At 35.2% G+C, this 24,938-nt stretch overlaps 3 protein-coding genes across 8 annotated transcripts; all 3 read right to left on the bottom strand.

Annotated features, from left to right (window-relative positions):
• Positions 1-1,097: 1,097 nt before the first annotated feature.
• nhej1 (nonhomologous end-joining factor 1) lies at positions 1,098-15,972 on the bottom strand. 3 transcript variants are annotated; one of them, XM_058779813.1, is made up of 8 exons: positions 15,840-15,972; positions 15,070-15,264; positions 14,546-14,764; positions 13,430-13,568; positions 13,283-13,341; positions 2,609-2,792; positions 2,120-2,202; positions 1,099-1,340 (listed from the first exon to the last, which is right to left on the bottom strand). In XM_058779813.1, the coding sequence occupies exons 2-8, from the start codon at positions 15,235-15,237 to the stop codon at positions 1,254-1,256; spliced, it is 939 nt and encodes a 312-aa protein (XP_058635796.1). In that variant the 5' UTR covers positions 15,238-15,264; positions 15,840-15,972; the 3' UTR covers positions 1,099-1,253. The 3 variants fall into 3 exon arrangements, with proteins under 3 accessions (XP_058635797.1, XP_058635796.1, XP_058635795.1); XM_058779812.1 differs by having other exon boundaries at positions 15,070-15,261; positions 15,840-15,947; XM_058779814.1 differs by lacking the exon at positions 15,840-15,972 and having other exon boundaries at positions 1,098-1,340; positions 14,546-14,768; positions 15,070-15,235.
• Positions 15,973-16,226: 254 nt separating this feature from the next.
• Positions 16,227-24,266, bottom strand: LOC131542807 (cation channel sperm-associated targeting subunit tau-like). Of its 4 annotated transcripts, none has more exons than XM_058779815.1 (10): positions 24,064-24,266; positions 23,217-23,306; positions 22,839-22,890; positions 22,577-22,710; positions 22,164-22,292; positions 22,023-22,067; positions 20,699-20,767; positions 20,489-20,580; positions 20,294-20,401; positions 16,227-16,394 (listed from the first exon to the last, which is right to left on the bottom strand). In XM_058779815.1, the coding sequence occupies exons 1-10, from the start codon at positions 24,109-24,111 to the stop codon at positions 16,232-16,234; spliced, it is 930 nt and encodes a 309-aa protein (XP_058635798.1). In that variant the 5' UTR covers positions 24,112-24,266; the 3' UTR covers positions 16,227-16,231. The 4 variants fall into 4 exon arrangements, with proteins under 4 accessions (XP_058635798.1, XP_058635800.1, XP_058635801.1 ...); XM_058779818.1 differs by having other exon boundaries at positions 16,239-16,394; positions 20,298-20,401; XM_058779816.1 differs by lacking the exon at positions 16,227-16,394 and adding an exon at positions 16,411-17,076.
• On the bottom strand, positions 17,113-19,424 carry LOC131542805 (polyadenylate-binding protein 1-like). Its single transcript, XM_058779811.1, has one exon. The coding sequence runs from the start codon at positions 19,075-19,077 to the stop codon at positions 17,509-17,511; it is 1,569 nt and encodes a 522-aa protein (XP_058635794.1). The 5' UTR covers positions 19,078-19,424; the 3' UTR covers positions 17,113-17,508.
• Positions 24,267-24,938: the final 672 nt, after the last annotated feature.

Genomic DNA, 24,938 nt, shown 5'->3' on the forward strand with positions numbered 1-24,938 from the left:
GTGATTGGTGGTCAGGTTTAGTTTCACTGACAGACACTGGAGACAAGACATGAAGTGCCGTCCCTCCCTGGAACTCTAATGTCTTTAAAATAACACTAATGGCTTCTCCACTGAAGACGAATCACCAGTTAAATGCCAGAACTATTACCAAATGATACTGGTAGGAAAATTATGACAGTTCTGTGTCTCCTTCAGTGGCGCAGACATTTTTTCTGGTCCGCTGTGACCGCACTGTTGACAGCTTGAAGATGTTACTGGTATTGCTGAATACACTTTAATTAGAGACTGTTTTGGACAGGCATCAGAAAATAATCTGTGGACAGCAAAAATACCACAGTAAAAAGGATTACCCAGATCCTTCTATCAGTCTACAACTAGATTTAAAGCATCATGCATTTCATATTTAATTTAGTAGGTTTTAGAGTAGTTTCACAGAGTCAGACTGTTGACTACTGGCATGCCGTCTGGTCCACTTTAAAGCTTACTCTAGCCTGAATTAGATGGGGAGGCATCTGGCTAACAGGTAAAACAATTAACCACAATTCACTTTTTGTGTTATGTTTACAGATGGATAAATCAACAATACTAGGATAATAGAACAACGTGAAATAACGTGGTAGCTTATTCTAACAAAGGCAAAGCCAAAACCAAAGAAATTAGTGGAATATGCGTGTTCGGTTTGTGGTCAAAATTTCCATCCATTCAAAAGTCTGATGATTTTACGGAACATGAACCGGAATATGAAGCGGAACATACATTTGTGCTCAAGCATATGACATTTACTTGCTAGTAAGGGCCTCAAACTAAACTCTGGATATCTAACGCCACAAACCTTACAAACTTTGTCAAATTCAGAGACCTTCTTGTCTTGCCTTCTTTCTTAGAAGCACTAGTTGTAGCAGTCCGTACCCTGTAAAACACATTGTTATCCTCCCAAAAGACTAATAAAAACCTGTGTGAATTGCATAAAAGTACATGCTCAGATTTGAATTTGCAACTCATCTTATGCATACTCTGAGCATCTGTAATTTTTTCACATGTGCATGAACCCTACCAATGAGAACATGTATTAAGAAATGCAATATTTTATTCATTACTTTTAAAACATTAAGATGGGCATACAGACTAATAAAATCACATAATCCATAATCACAATCTTAAAATCAAACCTAAAAAGAATAAAAATGTTTATAAAGCATTCAGAAAATAAAAGGGTCCATATGTGCACTATTCTGATTCAGAAGCATGAATGGTCACCGAAAAAGCCCCACTGCTTTCTTCTTCTTCGGCCGTGAGGTGGAACGTTCCTCAGAACCAGCAGCAGATGGTAACGGAACAGCCTGAAAGAATCATTCAGAATTGGTTGTAGTTCCCTTAATGGAGTAATCTGGGTGCAAAACCATTGGTAATTTAAACTTTAATCTTTAGCATTTCTGTTAATTGCCACAGAAAATGATTCTGACTCATAGCTCGATTTATATCTGCAAGTCTAAAGTCAAGCATACAAAGGTTGCCCCAAGACTTCCATTGTAGGTGCATTTTTGTACATGTTTTGTTTGAGCGTAATTTATATTCAACCCAGAATATTACTTTAATCATATCAAGGTGAATAACATTTTGAACTTCCAAAAACAAACATTGAGGTCAAACTCTAGCAGCCTAAAAGCCCGTTCACATCAAGGACGATAACTATAAAGATATAGTTCTAAAAATCGTTGTCAATATTAAAGAATAGCAGAGTCCACACCACAACTATAATGATAAAAGGCACAGAGAAACGATATCGTTGGAATCACTTTCAGACCGATTTTTTCCAGCTGATGTGCGATACAAACATTGACATCCAATCAGAATCCATCCTGCTATAAGGAGCTTGAGAATTTAAAGCGGCAGATGTGCGTGCGCTTAGAATAAACAGACGATATTGTTCGCTGGTGTGGACACTAATATCGTTATCGTCCTTGGTGTGAACGGGCCTTAAGGCTCAGCAATGATGGGTTCATGGATTTGAAAAATTCAGTTGAAAAGATCAGCTAAAACATTGGGTTCGAGGCACGACAGTCCTCTGAAAGAATGAATCAAATATTTGTTCAATTAAAAGAAAAACTAAAGAGCAAACCTGTTTTCTGTCTGCCACCTGAGGTCTTCCTGATGATGCTTTGACATCATTCTGTTCTTGAGAAGCCAGTGAAGAACCCACATCTGCACAGCACAGCAGACAAGACAAACAATGCTCAAAAAAGACAAATGTCATCATTTATTCACACTCAAATTGACAAAAAGGCACCATAAAAGTGTTCCATACAAATTCCGAAGCTATACAATAGCTTTGTGTGCATTGTCATAATTTAAGCAGAATTTTACCACCAAAAAGCTGACATTTCTATGCATGTGTTGCCCATAATGTTTGGTTATGACACATAGCAACACCCTGGCCGTACATGTATACAGGTGCCATACAGTGTAACAACACTTGTTCCCTCACTCATTCTGGAAAAGAGCAGCCAGGACATTCTGCGAAACATTTCCTTTTGCGTTCCCCAGACATACAGGTTTGGAATGATTCCTTTAACTCATGTACTAAGCTCAGTGTCAGTGAGGCAGTAACCTGTGGGGACATCAGTGATGTGTAGGTGATGTTCAGAGACGTGGTTATCTTCTGCCGCAGGGCTGCTGTCAGGAGAGTGTTTGCGTTTCTGACCAGTTTTCCCTGAGCTCACGGTCATGTACAGTGCCTGCAAATCTGAGTCAAAACCCAAACTGTCCAGCGTCACACCCATCTGTGGAATAATCTAGTAGACAGAAAAGAGAAAATGACCACACCATGACCAGAAAGAGGAGACATTTAATTACTTATTAGTCTCCATAGAGAAACTGTCTTGGACTATTACTTTTCTGAGTACTACTCATTTCTTCAGCAGGAAAATGTTTTAAATGGAAAAATTGCTTTTGTAATATTACAGTTTTGGGTATATATGGGTAATGGGTATGTGATGGCAAATATGAATTTTCAGCATCATTACTCCAGTTTTCAGTGTAACACGATCCTTCAGAAATCATTCTAATATGCCGATTAGCTGCTCAGTTATTGATAATTGTTATTTTTATTATCAGTGCAGAAATCAGTTTTGCTGCTTAATATTTTTGTGGAAACTGTGAAAATGCAATGAATGCAATCTTCTCTAACATTGTAAAAGTCTTTACTATCACTTTTGATCAATTTAACGGTTCCTTGCTGAGTATTATCCTTGCTGTTATTTATATAACACACTTATATTCAGAAAATCATTCTAATATGCTGATGTCTCTCACACAAACAAATGTATATATATATATATATATATATATATATATATAGTGCCTTGCGAACGTATTCATACCCCTTCATTGTTTTCATGTTATGTTGCCGCCTTATGTTAAATTGCTTTAAATGACTTTTTTTTCCCCCACATCATTCTACACACCATACAGGCAAAGCAAAAAAACAGGTTTTTAACATCTTTGAAAATTTATTAAAATAAAAAAAAACTTGACATTTGACATTTAGCTCAGGAGCATTCATACTGCTTGTAGATGTTACTTCACTTCAAGTGAAGTTAACCTGTGGCAAATTCAATTGAATGTGTATGATTTGGAACGGCACACACATCTTAATAAAAGGTCTAACAGCTGAAAATGCATATCAGAGCAAAAACCAAGCCCTGAGGTCAAAAGAACTGCCTGTAGAGCTCAGAATCAGGTTTGCGTCAAGCCACACATCTGGGGAAGAGTTCAGAAAAAAATTCTGCTTCATCGAAGGTTCACAGAATCACGTAGCCTTCATTATCCAGATTATGACGTTTGAAACAACCAGGACTCTTCCTAGAGCTGGCCTCCTGGCCAAACTGAGCTACTGATGGAGAAGGGCCTTGTCTAGACTGGTGACCAAGAAGCTGATGGTCACTCTAGTTGAGCTCCATGATCATATATGCAGATGGGAGAAACCTACAGAAGGACAAACATCACTGCAACACTCCACCAATCTGGGTTTTAGGCCGGTGTGGCCAGAATCAATCTTCTCCTCAGTGAAGACACACAAAAACCACTTGGAATTTGCAAAAAAAGCACCTAAAGGACCCTTAAGACTGTGAGAAACAAGATTCTCTGGTTTGATGAACCTCAATTCCAAGCATAATGTTTGAAGGAAACCAGGCACTGCTCATCATCACCTGTAGAGTACCATCCAAAAAGTAAAGTGTGCTGGTAGCGGCCTCATGCTGTGGGGCTGTTTTTCAGTGGCAGGGACTGAGGGACTCAGAGTAGAAGAAAAGTTCAATGCACCAAAATATTGAGATAGCCTTAATGAAAACCTAGTCCAGAGCATTCAGAACCTCAGACTGGGCAGAAGGTTCACCTTCCAACAGGACAATCACCCTAAACACAGCAAGAATGGCTTATAGACAACTATGTGAATGTCCTTGTGTGGCCCAGCCACAGAATGAACCCAATCAAATATTTCTGGAGAAACCTGAAAATATGCGTCTGCCCCCATCCAACCTGACAGAGCTCGAGAGGTGAAGAATGACAGATAACTGCCAAATGCTGATGTGCAAAGCTTGTCTCATCGTACCCAAAAAGACTTGAGGCTGTTAAGGTGCTTCAGCTAAGTAATGAGTTAAGGGTTTGAATACTTATTTCAGTTTTTTTTTTATTTTTAATAAATTTACAAAGTTGTGACAGTTTTGTTTTTGCTTTGTCATTATGGTGTATAGATTGGTGTGGGGAAAAAAAGTAATTTAAAGCAGTTTAACATAAGGCTGCAACATAAAAAGTGAAATAAATGAAGGGTTTGAATACTTTCGCAAGGCACTGTATATATGTAAACGTGTCAAATACATAATACAGGGATTTTTATTTACAAACTTCAAGTTTATTTATATTTCATTTTTTTTAATTAATAGTAATCATTAAAATGCATATCAAAATGTGCAACATAAGATGAAGATTCCAGTCCTATCAATTCCCTGATAGAATCTTTACTGTAAGAGTGGCCACCATGTTAAGATCACATGACTAGTCAAACACTAATCACTTTATCTCCATAAAGCCCTATTATCTGACACTTTAAGCTGCAGAATAAATGATAGTTATGCCTGAGAACAAGCTGTTTCTACAGTGCCACTGGTAACCAGAAACATTTGCATTGCATGATGCATCCCCACTGATAGGTGTCAGTATAAAGTCCACTGAAAAAAAAGAAAGAAAAGAAAGTACAAAGAATTCAAATAAAATGTAGAAACCATAAAAGTATGCATTATGACAATTTGAGAATTTGGGAGTTAAATGTTCTTAATGGTAATAAAAAAATGCAACAACAAAGAAGTCTTAATGGTAAAGGTTGGGTGACAGCAAGTTCAACAGGGTAATGGTAAAGTTGACTGCATTCACAGATTTCCCAAACACATTCTCTTTCACAACAGAGAGGACAAATTCTCAAAATTAACTTGCCAAATATTGACCTGGTGAGATTGGTGACCACTGGATGAATGAAGGGCCCCTAAATATACGTGTAGACATTTGGGGTTTACATTGATTTATTTTTATTATTTGTTTGTTGAAATATCATAAAAATAAATGAATGCTTTGAGTTCCTCTTTGGGGACAGAGAGGGCAATGTGAGGAGAGAAGCCACAGTTCATGAGTGTGCACTTCCTGTCTCCCCTCAAATCATTTCTCCATTCCCGATCCTTTCATTTTTTTCATCTCCTTGTCATATCATGCGAGCAATTAAGTTGCTCTGCTGAAAACGTGTGAGATTTCAAACTGAAATTGATTATATGTGCGCAGTACAGTACCGTCACACCAGTACCGGTTCAGATGATCTACACAGATACCATCCATCATCATCTGTGTGCGTCAGAGAGGGAAGTGTCAGGAAAAGCGGTTCATGTGTTAGTGCATCATGTTGATACACCTATTCATAGCAGGTAAACAGCATTGGCTGGTTTTTAGTGGTTTGTGGAAGAACTCTAAACCAAAGGACTCTAATGGAAGATTCCAGAGAGCGTCCTGATTCTTGTTCCGTGTTCTACACTTTGCTGGTGAAGGGCAAGCATATACTTCTGAGTGTGCACTAAGATATTCAGACATACTACCAAAATTGTGACTAATTCATTAACTTTCAAACTCAAAATGACTTATCCTGTAGATTCATACATTTAATACATTTTGTGGCCGTATCTATTACTATTATTGCATCTCAAATATGTGTATATAAATTTTTGAATATATATATATTTGGTTTGTACATCCTACAAAGCTAGTGCCCAAAGACAAAACAGCAACATTTTATTTTGAATTCGACATCATAGCAGAATAATTATTTGTGAAAATTCACTACAATTATTAATACTGTGAAATATTCTTACAATTGAAAACAACTGTTTTCTATTTGAATAAATTACATTTAAAATTAAAAAAATAAATAAAAAGTTTTTTGTACATTCTAAATGTCTCTGGTGCTTTGGATCAATTTAATGCATCCTTGTAAAAATAAAAATCTTATTGTCCCCAAAAATTTGGTCATAAAAACAGACTTAATTTTCTGCAAAGTTGCTATCTACACAGATAAAAAAAAAAAAAAAAAAAAAAAACATTTTTATTAGTAATAATTTTTATTATTTAGTGGAGAAATATGACCCAGACCCATGTTTAACAGGTTTCATATGATTCAGACTAAGATTCTTATTGCAAATGAAAGATAGCATCAAAAAACCCCCCCAAAAAAACACACTGCTAGCCCCAAAACCACTAACAATAAATATGAATAAACTGCATGTTTTCTTTTATTACCTGAATTGCACACACACACACACACAGACACACAAACTGCAACAGTCTCTCACACACAATCTATAGGGAAACAAATAAAGGCAGGTGAAGTCTTAAATGGGCGTCATGGATTAAACCCCGAGAAGAGCTTCATTTTACAGTCCTCTATAAATCTGTCCTCACTCTCATTCAGGCAAACCCCCTCCTAAAAATATCTATTACCTCTTCCTCTCAGTTCAGCCTCTGTCTCACACTCCCTAGATTTCTTATTAGTGGTACGTACTAAGACAAACATCACATTATTATCATACTTAGGGTTAGGGATTTAAACAAACCTTAGAACAAATTATGTGGCCTGTTGAGGAGAGCGGTGTTTACTTTTCTACTTGACTGGATCATTTTTGCAGCAATAAAACAGGTAAAACCTCCCATAGATGTACAATGAAGGAGGGACTGAACCATATTTTTGTCTTGGGCAAAACTTCTGCACAAGCAAACACCACTATTGCTTCAGAAAGCCAAAAAATGTAGTTATCTCATTTTGCTATCTATTTTTACATTTTCTACAATGTTTCCATTCCATCTATTACATTTACGAGAGGGACTGATGTTTGACGGGATGTTACTCTTGTTCTGGCTGGCGGGGCAGCTCTTCTCAGGGGTTCAAAGTAGGCAGAGTAAACCGCAGCCCAGCTACAGCTAAGTAATTACAGATCAGAGCTCACCCTGTGGAAAACTGGACCAGAGCTACGGAGGGAGAGAGAGAGAGAGAGAGAGAGAGAGAGAGAGAGAGAGAGAGAAGGAATAACAGAAAGAGAGACATCTGACCTCGAGAAGCGGTCCTGAATGGGTTTCATGGTTATCAGATTGGGGTGATTATAAAGGCCAGGAGCCAAGAGCTTCAGTTACAGGAAGACGTCTTGAGCTTTAGCTGGAATTAAAGCATGGACACCTGACAGATCCTGGTGTCTAACAATAAAACACACACTCACACAGAGGTGTAGCAGTTACGGGGGGCGTGTTTTTTCCCTCCTACTTTACCCCCTGAATTTTACTTTAGAAAGCTGAATTTTCAGCATCATTACTCTAGTCTTCAGTGTCACATGATCTTTCAGAAATCATTCTGAGATGCAGCTCAAGAAATAGTGCTGCTTTAATTTTTGTGGAAACCGTAATACCGTTTTTCCAGGAATGAATAGAGTTCAAACAAACAGCATTTATTTGAAATCTTTGGTGACATTTTAAATGTCTTTAATGTCAATTAAAAATTGCTGAATTTTTGAAAAATCGTAGTATAAATAGATAAAAAGACAGATACTAAACCCCTCCCACATTTGCATTCTCTTTAACAGTATGATTTTTTTATTCTTTTGCCTTCTAAGATCACCAAAAGTGACACATACTATGATATTAAGAAGTGTCTTGAGAAGACAAGGAAAAAGTTATTTCTGTTTGGGGCAACAGCATACTTTGTCACAGAAAGCTTAAATTCCTCATTCTTGTGTTATTTATCCTGCAGTTTCACTCAGGATGGGTGATGTTGCTCATGTGGCAAGAAGGAAAATCCAGGAGAAGGGAGTATGAAGATACACAAATCAACCCCTAAATAGCCTTATAAGTACTGGCGCATTATAAAAACTTATTTTGTTTTATAATGCATGTTTTACAAGAAAATACTATTTTACTTGATGGAAGATAAATTCAAACAATAAAAAAGGTGAACAAATATCACCATTTTAGTTTGAAAGGATGACCTGAGCCTTATCTAGAGACTAGGGACTCGAGGTCAGCTCTTTTGACTCTTTTGCAACAACTTATTCAGCAAGGGTGCATTAAATTTATCAATAGTGACAGTAAATACATTTATAATGTGACATTAGATTTTTTTATTTCAAATAAATGCTGTTCTTTTGAACTTTCTATTTATCAAAAAAATCCTGAAAAAATATCAGTTTCAACAAAACTATTAAGCAGCAGAACTGTTTTCAGAAATAATAAAAATAAATATTTCTTGAGCACAAAAGTAATGGTGCTGAAAACTCAGCTTTGCATCACAGGAATAATTTTCATTAAAAAAAAAAATATATATATATATATATATATAGATAGATAGATAGATAGATAGATAGATGGATAGATAGATAGAAGACAGTTATTTAAAATGCAGTAATATTTCACAATATTGTAGTTTTGATCAAATAAATGCAGCCTTGATGAACCTAAGAATCTCTTCAACTAAATTTGCCCATTCTTTATAGCAATAACTTGGATTAAAGGCATGTTAAGAAGGACATCTAAATGTTTATGTGTCTCAGATAGAGGTGGCGGTGGGAAGGGTCACGCCGTCAGTGCCAAACCCAAACTGGTTTCTCAACTCACCCGGTCAAATTTTCTCTTTTTATGCCTCAAACCTAAAAAAAACAACAGTTTGCGTCACTGAAACACATTCACACATAAATACATTCAACCCCAAAAGACCTGCAAAGAGGACGGCGTGCACACTAATACGGACCCTAAAACAAGTCTTTGTGTTAATCAAGCTAAGTACACACACCCACTCAAAACACAAGGTAAACTAAACGTTCACACTCTCCTCTCCCCTCAAAAAAACCTTGAGCGTGCGTCACCGGTCTGGGGTAGACATTATCAGTCTTTCAAACTCAACTTTACGAACTCATGGGAACATGTCTTCTCTTAAGTTTTGACCGGTTAAAGACAGCACTTCAAACAGGCCTATCCATCTATCCATCAAACACACACTCTCATCCAGGCTTCTGCCGATCAGGAATCTCAAGAACGGCCTCCATTTTTCCAGAGACTTGCTATGTTTGTTTGGCATTTCAGTGAGACATTTTTCCAAACACACCTTCATTTTAATTCTGACTTGGGTCTTAAATGATTCTTCAGAGTGGAGTGGAATTTCCCATTGTATTGCGAGACAGCGGCAGTCAAATGACTTTGATATGTCCAAAAAAATCAAATAACGTGCAAGTTCACATTTCAATAGACACAACAAGCATTGTTAAAAATCTGGAGGCTTTTCCAAACCATGGACTAGGAGGTAGCAAATGTGCTCCTTTTTAAGGTTCATCCATTTCTGCTAATAATGGTAAATAAATAAATCATTTAAATAATGAATTTCTCTGAGACAGAGAAAGCAAATATGACTCTGAACATCAAATTATTGCCACTTCTCCAAAATCCAGTTCACTGAAGTGATTTCATTCATTAGGATAGTTCTGCAGTTTATCACCATTTTTAACTTCTATACAGTGTAAATGCAGTATATTTGCTATTCTATATTATACACTACACTGGTCTGATATAGCTGGAGTTGGTCTTTTTTTTTAGTCCCTTATGCTCACCAAGGCTGCATTTATTTGATCAACAATACAGTAAAAATTGTCAAATATAATTACAAATTTAACATAATTGTTTTCTATTTGAATATATTTTCAAATAGTATTTATTTGTGATGGCAAAACTGAATTTTCTGAAGCCATTACTCCAGTTTTCAGTGTCCCATTATCTTTCAATAATTAAGAAACATTTCTTATTATTATCCACGTTGAAAACAGTTGTTCTGCTTAATATGTGTGTGTGGAAACTAATCTGCTAAGGGGTAATGTATCAAAATGTTCATATTTTATTGGCAAATTAAACATTTATTTTATCAAACTTAAATAAGGGCTGAAAATATGTTTGATTTTTGAGTATTTATTAAATGTGCTGGAGAAATTCAAAATGATTTTTGATGTTACATTCATCTTTCACAAATTCACTGACTTGAGTGGTTTTTATTGTCTCTTATAACAAAAATCTTTTGTTTAAACCCATAAAAAAAAAATGCAGATCCTGTGGTAAATAATAGTGAAAAATCATATATACACACACACACACACATACATAATATATATATATATATATATATATATATATATATTAGTGCTGTCGATTAATCGCATCCAAAATACAAGTTTTTGTTTACATACTATATGAGTGTGTACTTTATATTTATTATGTATATACAAATACAAACACATGCATGTGTATATATAGGACAAATATGTTATGTTTATATATTAAATGTATTTATATATAATATAAAATATAATAATAAATACTGTATATAAATGCATATACATGTAAATATTTTTAAAATAAATACTGTACGTGTGTGTATTAATATATACATAATAAATAAACACAGTACACATACATATATTATGTAAACAAAATTTTGGATGCGATTAATCGTTTGACGGCATTAATATATATATATATATATATATATATATATATATATATATATATATATATATATACACACACATAATGTATGTTATTGTTATCAGCTGTGAAAGCTATGGAGTAATACATCTAACACTGGTGTCACCGTGGGTCAGAATTCCAGCAGTTTAAGGGGCAACTAGTAAGTCAGTGTTTGGTACAGTGGGCGAGTGGGTGAGTAGACTCATATCCTTTTCTCACACCACCAAGTCAAGCCGCACATATCTGACTGCACATTCACCAGGCCAGTGAGAAATACCAGTGGATTCACACATACACAATGACAGAGATCAAACACAGGCCTATCAAAGGACTCACCTCACGCAGAAAACATGGCTGCCAGCGCTGAAATGAAAGCTCCTGGCTGAATCCAATAAATAACTCGCAGTCACAAGAACATTACTCATCAAGAGAACAAAAAGTGGCCCATAAACACACAGTTCTGGTCTAAATTATGACTGCGGCTTTGGCTCCTCCCACTGTGGTCAGTGTGTTTGTAATGACCGTAAGGCAGAGTGGTCAGAAGCGTGATTGACTGGCATTCGTGCTTAGGGATGGTGGTATGACCAAATCCCTGGTATGAGTAGTTTTATATGACAGTATGTCAAGATATAGCTATAGTTTTGCTGAATATTCAGTGAAAAAAGGCTTAAAAATAAATACAAATATGGTGATCATGAGCTAATAAATCAAATACTTTACAACTGAAGTCACCTGATGGACATAATCAACAGATCAGATTATTCAAAAGAAGTGAGTTATACGTCTGACATTAGTGTCAAATATTAATTCAATATTATTATTACAAATATTAATCAATACTATCAAATGGATAGTTCGGGATGAGCCACATTCAAAGAAACTGTAAAATAGTCAGTCAAAAGAGCACACATTAGTTGAACTTTATCCATTAATTAAGTCCAACACTGTTCACACTGAAAATTTGATGTAATGTAAACATGAAAGTAAACATTTAAATTTATCAAAGTTTTGGAATGTTGAAATTTTTGAAAAACATAAATAATAAGACAAAATGTACATAAATATTTAAGATTCTGCATTATTTCTGCATCACTAATCAAATAAGTACATTAGTGACATTGATCATGTGAACATCTTTGCAGCTGTGCTATTTTAGTACTTAGATACTTTTTTATATCTGTAATTAATTTTTATTTTTGTATTTTCTGTTTTCATTTTTCAATTTTCAAGAGTCAAATTGGATGACTGGGACTCATCTCAAGATCACTCATTTAACAGCTCATATATTGTCACAATTATGAAAAAAAATTAAAATACAAAAATAAAAATAAAATGGAAACAGGAAATGCTGCTTAATCTGCAAATAGCTTAATTGTTATTTATTTATTTTTCGATATTTCATTTTATTTCAGTTGACATTTATTTCAGGTAACGTAAATGTTTTTATGGTTTTAGCTTTAGTTACCTACTGCATAATAATTCTGCTTTGTAAAAAAGTTAAAAAATTGTGTTTTACAAAATTTGTTGTAAAATGTAAAAAAAAAAAAAATAATTAATTTATAATATATATATATATATATATATATATATATATATATCACACAATTTCACTCAAATGGTCAAATTGATAATATATTTTGTAATTAAAAAATATATATACAAATGTAATTAAAAAAAAATATATATATATATAAAATTTAATTCAATTAGAAAAACATAAAAGACCCCACTGTACATCTACCATGGTATAAACGCTTTAGTTTTACCACCATATTGCTCAGTCCTAATCCCACTCATCACTAAAAAAGCAGGAAATTCTAAAACACACACAGAAACACACACCTATGGCGGGAAAAGAAATAAAACATGATCCAGTCAGTCAATAGACAGTTCAGTGTGAGGCAACGCTACAACTGAGCTGTCACTGCAAACACTCTGAGTTCCACAAACCACAGCCTAATTATACACTGCATGTGTATGTGTGTGGTAACCCTCAGCTCTGAGTCACACAGAGATCCAGTCTCTCTTCCTGTCTAGCTTTCACAGTTCTCTCTCCCGTAACAAACCCTAGAAGCAGCACAGGGGCCTGGCTTCAGTACATACGTGTGACTGAATCATGTTGTCACATGCATGCTAGTTCTGACTGAGCTTGTTTACACTGGGTAAATTTAGCAGAAGACAATGTAAAAATGTTTCGCACCTGTGTGAAGAAGTTCTCCCTGTACCTGTGCACCTCGAACGGCTCCGTCTGTAATCTGGCTGTGAGGGCAGAGTTTTAGATGAGTGTCAGTGAGCTAAAAACAGACATAAGAGAGTAGGCTAGCAAAACTGCAGATGCAATTGTTACCTCTACTTAGGACAGCTCCGTTCTCCTGATAGTCCTGTATCTCTGCATCCTTCCGAGCCAAAAGGGCAGCTAGATCCTCCACTTGCCGCTGTAGGACTCTACTCACTGCCAGCAGGGGGCGCACCAGATGCCTGCACACCTGATTCACAAACAGAAACATACTGTATATTTGATACAGAGATTTGTAAGGCCTCTAGATCATCAACATGATACAAATCTACTTCATGCCTTCTGCCCTTTGGTTGTTAGTTTGTACTTTTTTGTAGCAAGTAAAAAGCATTTTTATTATAATTCTAAAAATGTCCACCTTCAAGTTGTGTCTTTTTGATGAAAACTATTTAATAATTTTCATAACGTAAAAGAAGAATTAAATATATTTTAAGATGAACACTTACTGAACTGAATCAACTTGAGTTAATTGATTATCTACACACATTTTTTTTTAAAAACTGTATTATTTATATTTTTTTTTAAATCTTGTTTTGAAAATTTAAGTATCAAAAATGATCCATCAAGCTTTTGAGGAATGTTTATTATATCTCTCATCATTGCACTGCATAGCACAAAAATGTTTGACCTCTCAATAAAACCTACAGAGCTTTGATAAACTATGCATTTAAATATCATCTGACAAAAACATATTTTTGGGAGATATAGAGTGAAAACTGATCTTTTATATGCATTTTAAGCATGTATTTTATTGTACGTTTATAAAAGATCTCATTGGTTTACATTACAAAGTAGCAGAATTTCATCTTTTTGGCCATATATCAACAACTGCACCAAATTGCATATTTTTGCTTAGTTTGGGACTCTGAATAAAACAAAGATGTTTTTTCCTCCTCAAGTACCTCCATATTCTCTCCTACATCATATTATATGAGCTATAAAAGCCTGATATATCAAATATGATACTCAACAAAAACACAAGCAAACTTTCTATCTAAATAGATGTCTAAGGTTCAATAAACTGTTCCATTCCAAAACAATTACTGACTATTGTGTTTCATATGCCAGACTTTACAGGGTTAAAAGAATAGGTTAAATGTTTCAAACACATTTGAAACCATGTTACGTCACAGCTGCAGATATTATTTTATCAGATAAGGTTCATACCACGCCAACAGGTGTTGTGGTGCAGCGAAACTCCCAGTAGAACGGCAACCCAGCCAGCTCACTTTTGAGTTTGACTGTTAGATTGTCACCATGCTGTTCAAGAGTTACATGTGCAGTAGAAATCTGATCATCATCTTCACTGGAGAAACAAGGCTGCGCCACAGAACATAGATGAGAGAAAAAAGCCGGTGTAGGAGCCCTCAGACGCTTATTCAGATCCTTTCTTACACAGGAAAAGAGAATAAATCAGTATGAAATATTGCCAGACTAAGAATTCCCTTAGAACTGAATATTGTGGTGATACAATACTATATACTATCCCACTGAGAAACATTTCATTCTTATATGCTTATAAGTGTTTTTAGTTGAACAGAAATACATTGTCTTGATGCTACAGTGTGTACAGTTCGTCTCCTCACAGCGATTTATTTCATGCTAAAGAATATAAGGTCTAATAAAGCTCCAATTTAAGTATTTAATTAAAAGCACTTCAACTAGATAGCAGCAGTGTTGTACATTCTTGCCTGTGCTCGACTCTGGATGTCATCTGTGGTCATTTCTTCTTCCCACACAGTGTTCAGGTCACTCAGCAGAACCCGGTACTGTGTGTCACCAAACCAGGCTTTGGCCAGTAGATCAGAACCACCAATATTCACTGGCACCCATGGGAGAGCAAACAGGCCTCTTTCCATTTCCCCACAGCACACTTACACAATCTACTTCATATAAACAATGGTAACAGCAACCATAGATCAGCACAGCCACAAGTAAACACATGAGGGGTTTCTCATTACGTTACCAATCTTATATCAATGTATGTTTCCTAAAAAACAAATTATGATTTTTTTTTTTTTTTAGATGAAATACTTTAAACATTTAGAAATTAGATTTAAAAAAAAAAACCAAAAAAAAAACACTTCCCCTGAAATCCTATATTTACTATAGTATAACATGGTACATTTTCTAAGGTTTCCGCAATTCTTAATGATACGTTCGATGTAATATATACTTGTTGCGTTCGTGTCAGAATGTCTGATGAGCATTGCGCGAATCGAGACAGCTTTAGATGTGTTTTAATATATATATATAATCAAATCACGATTAACTATGAGGTTGAAATCTGCAATATTTCGTTTTTATTTTCTAAAGTAACATGTGACGCACTTCTTTCGATATGCATAAACAACTGACAGCGGGTAAAATAAATAGTTCACATAGACATTTAGTTACATAACGAATTTTAGAAAACGTTTTAAATGTTTCATGGGTGAAGAATTGAGCAGGATCTACTCACCAAGGGACCGTTTCGACTGACGCACATTCCCCGTAAAAACAAACGGGGACTAAAACGTTCCGTGAGGAATAGTTCCGTTACTAGACACCTTAGGCCGGGGGTTATAAGTAAAACAAAACAAAATATTTATTATCCAGCGTCTTTATTGAGACATTCATAAGCAAAACATTCACAAGCCTCTGAAAGGGCTGTAATATTGTGTAAGAGATCAAGAACTGCTCTAAACACCACATCTTTTTAAAATCATCTCTCTTCTGATTCTTTCTGTTGGAGAATGTGACAGGTTTCTTTTTAAGGCAAAGTTTCTTTCTGTGAAAGTGGAGTCACGGGTTAAAAGGGTAGTGATTACATATGAAAAATAACTTTAATTTGTGTGTTTAAATGGATATATACTACAGGACTGAACTTGCTGATGTGTTTGGTTGGTTTTCTGATTCCAAGTCGTTTGTTGTGCAGGGTGATTCAGGTTCCTGTCTCATAACCAGTTTCTCCAGAAACTGAACGACATCTTGCTTTGTCTCACATTCTTCTAGAGTTTTATAAAGCTTGCGCAACCTGGGAGCAACACAAAAGGGGCATCTGAAGAGTCTCTGCACAGCTCTTTTTAAATGCAGTGAGAATAGTGTGAAATGACTGTCAAACTAAAATATTAAATTGGTCAGTATTCTGATACATAATGAGTTTTGTTAGCAAAAAAACACATGTTATTGACAATGCTGTGTTTAGATTTATGCCACTTATCTTGTTTATTAAGCTTTTGTATAAAATAAAGGACATTTTTACCCCCATATCTTAAAATATAAATTAAACGTGTGAAGATTTTTAGAAGTTGGTGTCAGGAATTAATGGGGTAAAAAGACCCATGCTAATAAGGAAGGAATATTAGAACGATTCTGTAAGTGAATAATTATAAATTGTTACGCACACACATAAACACACAAAAAATCTCTGCACAATATTTATTTACATTTTTTATTTTATTATTTATTTATAGCAGCTCTGGAGAAAACAGTGATGTCATCATCAGCTCACTTCAGTTCTTATCCATTAGTGTCCGTGCAATTATATTGCCAAATATTAAGTGTCCCCAAGCAAGCCAAAAGGCGACAGTGGCAAGGAACCCAAACTCCATCAGAAAGAGAAATGGAGAAAATAAATTTTGGGAGAAACCAAGCTCAGTCGGGGGGTCAGTTCTCCTCTGGCCAGACGGGCCAACATGGTGTGGCTTAATTCCAGGCTGCATCACAAGTCACAAATTTGGATTGATATCATTCAGAATAGGATAAGCGTAGGATTTTTTATTTGTTTTGTAATTATTTATTTATTTATTTATTTTGCACTAGGGATAGGATAGACTCATGATTTGTTTTATTTTATTTATGTTTTGCACTAGGGATAGGATAGGCTTAGATATTTTTTATTGTTTTGGATAGGATAGGTTTAATTTTTTTTAATTTAATTTAATTTTAATTTATTATTTTATTTATTTGCACTCGGGATAGGATAGACTCATGATTTGTTTTATTTTATTTTATTTATTTGCACTCGGGATAGGATAAGCTTAGGATTTTTTTTTTTTTTTATGCACTAGGGATAGGATTAGAATTTTATTTAAATGTTTTTTAAATAGGTTTAGGATTTTTTCTCTCTCTTTTTTATTTGTTCTTCGCTAGGGTTCTATTTCCTTTTTATCTACACTATGGGAGAAAGCAACCTTCAGTGGCCGGTTGCCGACAATATAGCCATTCATTAATGATACAGCTATAACGGCATCATTAATTGAGGAATATGAAACAAATCCATAACCCATGCTCCACCTGTTGTTCATAATAACCTTTGCACTGGTCACATATCCAAACGCAGAAAACAGGGAGCACAGCTCCTCACTGCCCAAGCTGTATGGCAGGTTTGATATATAAAGACTGTTGTCTTTCTTTTGGCAGCATTTGGAACTGGCTTTTTTCTGTAACTCCCGTTCCTCGTAGGGCTTGTAATGGCTAATATAAACTAGATGGTCATTTAGCAGCATGCCATCTAGTTTCTTAATTGCCAATTCAGCAGCCTCCAGTGAGGCATAATGGACAAAACCATAGCTTTTAGGTTCACCATTACTGTCGCACACCACTCGGCTGGAAAGAACTTCCCCAAAGGATGAGAAAGTGTCGTATAGGGCAAGGTCATCGATGTCTCTTGCTAAGCCCTTAATAATTATATTACCAATTCCACTTTTTCTCAAAGTGGAATTGTGTTGAGCCCACATGATTTGCATGGGTTTGCCCAAGAGCTCAGAAAAAATCAAAGAATATAGGGCGTTTTCTGCATTGTGACGGTGTGCAAAAGTAACAAAGCCAAACCCACGAGAGAATTTGGTTGCTCTATCTCTGCACACTTGCACAAAACAGATTGGTCCAAATGGGAGGAAGGCTGATAGCAGCACCTGTTCGGTTACATGTTGGTGCAAATTACCCACAAACAAAGGGCCCGACTGGTCTCTTTCACCTTTAACCTCACCTGAACCGTAGCACGTGGTCATTTTGACCGTCTCTGAAAGAAGATTTTTGTCAAGAAGCTCTTGTTCCAAAGCAAACCGCTGTGTGGAACTCACGATGGCTGGTTTATTGCAAATGCTGTTGTCTTTCTTTTTGCAGCATTTGGAATTGGCTTTTCGGTTCGCCTGGCGTTCCTCGTAGGGCTTGTAATGGCTTATAGAAACTAGATGGTCATTTAGCAGCATTCCATCTAGTTTCTTAATTGCCAGTTCAGCAGCCTCCAGTGTGGCATAATGGACAAAACCATAGCTTTTAGGTTCACCATTACTGTCGCACACCACTCGGCTGGAAAGAACTTCCCCAAAGCATGAGAAAGTGTTGTATAGGGCAAGGTCATCGATGTCTCTTGCTAAGCCCTTAATAATTATATTTCCAATTCCACTTTTTCTCAAAGTGGAATTGTGTTGAGCCCACATGATTTGCATGGGTTTGCCCAAGAGCTCAGAAAAAATCAAAGAATCTAGGGCGTTTTCTGCATTGTGACAGTGTGCAAAAGTAACAAAGCCAAACCCACGAGAGAAGTTGGTTGCTCTATCTCTGCACACTTGCACAAAACAGATTGGTCCAAATGGGAGGAAGGCTGATAGCAGCACCTGTTCGGTTACATGTTGGTGTAAATTACCCACAAACAAAGGGCCCGACTGGTCTCTTTCACCTTTAACCTCACCTGAACCGTAGCACGTGGTCATTTTGACTGTCTCTGAAAGAAGATTTTTGTCAGAAAGCTCTTGGTCCAAAGCAAACCGCTGTGTGGAACTCACGATGGCTGAGTACAAATCGCAAATGCCAAGTAAAAATCGCTATTGCAACTGTTGTATCTGCAAGGGAACGCCTTAGTTAGATGCATCAGTCAGAAATGATTTAGAATCTGACAGCTTTGCTCCTTTTATAGGCGGAACATTCTAAAATTCCAAATTATGACATCATCATGTGACATCCTCTGAGTAACATTCCTCAACAGTAAAACAGAATTAAAGCTATTTTGGTCTGATTTTAGACATTGAAATTAAGTCATAAATATTAATTATAGCAAAATAAATCAAACTAATGCCTTACATGTATGAGATAAAATGAGTACACTAAAGCTATGGTATTTAAATGCAACAACAGAGTTTAATAAAAGTTCAGTCAGTTTGAACCAGTATTTTAATAATTTTAATAATTTAAATCATTATTATTTATAATTTTTGTTTACATTTTTGAAGTTTTCATTAAATATTTATATTTTATTTATTTATTATTTCAGCTTTATTTCAATTATCAAAAACATTTTTTTAATGTTTTCTGTTTCAATTTTAGGTAACAATACAGGTTTGATAATCTGTAATTCAAGTTTAAGTAATTTTGTTGTGTGTTTTTGCCATTTTTATTACTTTTTAATATTTCTATTTAGCTTTAATTGTAATTCTATTTAATAATGTTGTGTTTTTAGAGTTTTATTAAATATTTACATTTTATTGTATTTCAGCTTTATTTCATTTACCAAAAAAAAACAAAACATTTTTAATAACAAAAACTCTCTCTCAGCACCAGTGTAATCACATTACATGGACACTGACCATGAGTAAACGGCATGTGAGCAGTATTTACAGTATTTATCAAAAGGATAAAACATTCATATTTTAAGAATTATTTGATTATTTAAACATTTGATTTTTATTTTCAGATGGATTTGGAAAATGCCTTATTTTGTCATCAATATTTCATTGTGTTGACAGTTTAAAATAAACTATTAGGTGTCACTATAGGTTGGAACAACATGAGGTTCAGTAAATAGTTACAGAATAAGTATTTCTGGGTGAACTGTTTCTTTACCGAATGTTGCAAGAGGTCGCTATTAACACAGTGTAGCCTATGGTATTAGAAAAATTTACACTGAATTAAACATTGAAATACAATTCTCACCTGCCTCTCTTCTCTATTTGGTTCATAAGATTGCTGGAATCTCTGCCTCCTTGGCTGTCTCTTTGAATCAAATGAGAAATAATGTCGGACTGAGTGGTTTTTTCATTACTGAAAGAGATGAAAAAAGAAGCATGTTTAGTGGTTCACATGAAAAATCAATAATTTGACAAAGCTTATTTTAGGAGGGAATCTCACTAATCAGGATCTTGGAAGTTGTCGGTTGACAGACAACAGGGAAAAAGTGATTTTTCCACTTGTTCCTCCACAGTCCTTTCAGGATGCTTCACCTAAAGAAAAGCCACAACGCCATTATGATCAGTTTATCATTCTAAAATGCTTATGCCTAACTGATCATAAAGAGCTTATATATAGAACATTATAGCATTCTTAAGTAATATTACTGACCTGATGAGAGTGTCCATAACCAAATGACCCATATGTTATGGCCATCTCAACATCTAACTTGCAAACAACCTACAGTTAAACAGAAAAACATATTTTCTACATATTTTCTTGGATTTAATACAAGGCACTTTCCAAGAATAGAGCACACTTTGGTAATTGTACTGTAGTTTTTAAAATCATTAGATATCAGGCTTTTGTAGTGAGAACTATTAGAAATGTTAGATAAACATTTATGTAACATAAAATTTACATAGCACAAAAAGTGGGCAGTTAGTTATACATTATCTTAGGATAAATCTGCAAACCTGTTACCAGTTATGTACCAATTATATAGTTCTGCTTTATACTTATACATTTTTTTTTGTTTCATTCAATGTTTAATTGTTAGAAAATACACTTGATATTGCTAAGCCTAAAAAATGTATTAAAAAAGGATATACTGTATAGTCAATACTTCATTTGATATTCTTAGGTTGATAATTAACATTTTCTGAAGGTTTAGCACTTCCTATCAAAGACTAAAAATGATGAAGTTAAAAAATGAAACAATTAAGGTGCATTTGGAACATAGAGTAAACTTAGGGTGAATCCCATTTCTCTGTCTTACCCCTTCCCCTACGTCTTACCCCTAGCCCTTGTCCCTCGAAACTGAGTGGTAAGCGCTAGGGGTGAAAACATACCCCTATGAAATGAGACACCACTTGGTTACGGTTACGTCATCATACACTGTCGCTAGCTGGCTGTTACGTCACCAGAGCCGACAAGTGTTGATCACAAACTTTGGATCGTTTTACAAACTTGTTAAAACTGTAGACATGCATGGAGTTCATTCAAGGCTAGTCTGCGGGACTGTTGTGCAAATCAGCAATGTAACGTTAGCGTCGCAAACTAGCGATTTTTTAAAAACGTTTCAATTAAGAACATGGTTGCAAATATATATGTACAGGACTGTCTAGAGCACAAAACAAGACTGTCGTAATTTTTAAATAAATTATTTAAGCCGAAAATACTTGATTGTTGCCGGTTGCGCAGTGTGTTCTGGGTACCCCTTGGTTTCAAGTAAGCTCGCGAAAATGCTTGGTTTTAAGGGTATCTACCCTTCCCTTAGCCCTACCCTCGATCAAAACGAGAATTGGGATAGCCCTTACTCTCACGTGAACGCGCAAAACTAAGGGGAAGGGGTAAGGGGAAGGGGTAAGACAGAGAAATGGGATTCACCCTTAAACTTCATGCCAACTTTAAGTGTTGTTTTTCTTTACACACACACACACACACACACACACACACACACACACACACAAACAACAGTAAACCTGGCAGTTACCTGCTTATTGAGCATCACATTAAACTGGTGAGTGACAATGGATTCCTGGATAAAGATAATCTCATCATTACTTGTCAGTCGTCAGGAGGTTTGAGAATTTGTACAAAAAAAAAATCAAAAAACAAAACAAAACAGCCATACATTGAGAACTTTCAACACGTTGAAGAAAGCACTGCCCATTGGTTTGGGATCTCTTGCTGCTGGCTCAAAGAAAAGAAGCTCCACCATGATTTGATTGGGATTCACAGCTCTGGAATTCTGCTCAGGTATCTGAATAAAAAAAAATAAAAGATTAAAAAACAGGCACAAAGCTGGGTGAAAATACATAAACACATCACACAAACACAATTTCTGAGAATTGAAAAATGGCTGAATATAAATTTTATCAGTGTTTTGGATTAAACGGTTGTCTTTTAAAACTTGATATTAACACAGTATATAACATGCACATAACTGTGTGATACAGATCTTCTAACATCAGATCAGAACACATCAATTCAGTGAACACATCAGAAAGTGTGCACTATGCGGAACAATTCAGAGTAGTGACAAACCTGGATGGAGAAGTATTTCCACTCATCAAAGCAAAGTGAGAAATCTGCTTTGCCTCCTCTGGCATCTTTGTTGCTTTGAAGCTTGGTGCACTTTTCCTTTCCACCAATAGATATCCTGAGAAAAAACTGAAAGTCTTTTGTGTAGAATGGATTAGTGATCAAAGAAAACGGTGACAAAAAAAAAAAAAGTTCAGTGTAAAATGATTTAAACTGCAGACTTATTTAAAATGTTATTTTGAGATGCTGGGAAATATAAGGATACAGATGTTTGGAAACACTTTGCAATCCTTTATATGTACAGTCAGAACTCCTGTCTGAAAGCAAAAGTATTGTAGGCAGATATTGTACAACATGCAAGGAAAAGGGCCACGAGGCTATGCAAACAATGCAGTTTGATTTTACTGCTGGTATACTTGTAGAAAACTCTCTCTATATTTATAACATATAACTATATATACATTTGCACATAACCAAAGTTGCTTTAAAATGAATGTACTATAGAGGTCTTGGTGCACTTCGGTTAATTGATATAATTGATATATATTTAGTTATTGATATTTAATAGCATAATTTAAAATCAATCAGTCAATATAGCTGTCTGTCTATCTATCTATCTATCTGTTTATCTATAAATACTGACTGGCACTTCATGAGGCACCAGCATATCCAGATCGTCCTCAGTCTCCTCTGTCGTCTCTTCATTCTCATTCTTTGAGTCCACGATGTAAGTCTATGGAAACAAGTGTGGCGAAGAAAACAAATCAATAAAGTAGACCTATAACAAACAAATCTGACACACAGGTAGAATAAATCTATTAAAAGTAACTCTAATATGATCATTTGTATTTCCTGAATAAAAATATCAGACACAAATAGCAAACAAAAACAGGTCCTGAAACTCTTCAAAAAATAAAATGTTTTAACGTTACTACAGAACTGAATTATTTCAAAATTCTGACGTTGTCTGAATTTAATGGATAAGTACAGTTGAAGGTCAAGACTTTTAAAATGCGACAGGTTAACCCTAACGAGACAGACATCTAAATTTATTATGTTTAAAACATAACTATTCAGTAACTTACTCATTTGGTTAATTACAGTTTTATTATGCTAGAGCCTACCTAATAGCTAATTCTAGTGTGTTTAATATAGCTTTGTGCCTCCGATCCATAATAAAGAATAGAGAAAATAGACATTATAGAGAAAGACAAAATTATTCAAAGGGAAATCTATAAACTATTTTAATGAAAGACCGATCTCAATCAAAGGCAGTCAGTGTGACGTAATCACTGTCAGTTAGATTTCAAAAGGCGAGCGCCATGTCGATGTATGTCAGTCGCATATTTTTCAAGCTAAAATTTATAAAAAGCTAGAGCATATAACACAGTTAAGCTTAAATTATCGACTACCAAGACATATAAAAATCTTTACACTGCAATAAACTGACACAGATACAAAACATAAACTTTTATCTTTACAAACTCCACCTTGTGCTTGTTTTCTTCGTTTGTTGGGCTGCCTCCATGTTCATCCATCGGGTGGTTTCACATGAGCTTTGACAGTTAAATCTTTTCATTGGTCCCTGGCTATGCTGTTTATTAGTTGCAGTGTTGTGACCGTGTCCTGTTACTGTAGAAAGTTTATTAGTGTCAAAATTAAATTAATTTATTCTAAATCTCCCATAAGAACGTGATCGAGCCAATGAGAGTAGTTATGGGCGGAGCGTCACCGTAGCCCCGCCCATTTTACAGGTTGCGGCCAGAGCCGTTGTATTTTCTTTCAAAACTCCACTGTAACTGCATTGTAATAAACACAGGTAATAAATCGTTTTTTGTTAGACACAACTGCAACAAACAAAAAAAATTAAATAAAAATAATTTGAAAAACGATTTTGGAGAAAACATTACCATTAGTGATCAAATCAAAATAAGCCCTACATCAGACAGGGCCTGATGAGATAATTTGAGTAGAGTATTCTCTATATACCCTGTATATGTATACACACACACACACACACACACACACATATATATATATAGTACAAGGGATAGAGGATACTGTGCTCAAATTATCTCATCAGGCCCTGTCTGATGTAGGGCTTATTTTGAGAGAGAGATATATTCATTACATTTAGTTATTTAGCAGACGCTTTTATCCAAAGTGACTTACGAATAATATATATATATAATATAGATATAATTTGTTAATTTATTTTTTTAAGGCGATGCTGCCCTTGCTGCTGTTTTATGTTACAGTATTATGATTTTCTCCAGCCCGAGAGTAGCGAACACAAATATAGTAAATATGCTTAAAAAGTGAGTTTTATTAACTGAGGGCCAAACAATTAAGAGCATAATGAGTT

Source organism: Onychostoma macrolepis, chromosome 06 (genome assembly GCF_012432095.1).
Source record: "Onychostoma macrolepis isolate SWU-2019 chromosome 06, ASM1243209v1, whole genome shotgun sequence".
Classification (NCBI taxonomy): domain Eukaryota; kingdom Metazoa; phylum Chordata; class Actinopteri; order Cypriniformes; family Cyprinidae; genus Onychostoma; species Onychostoma macrolepis.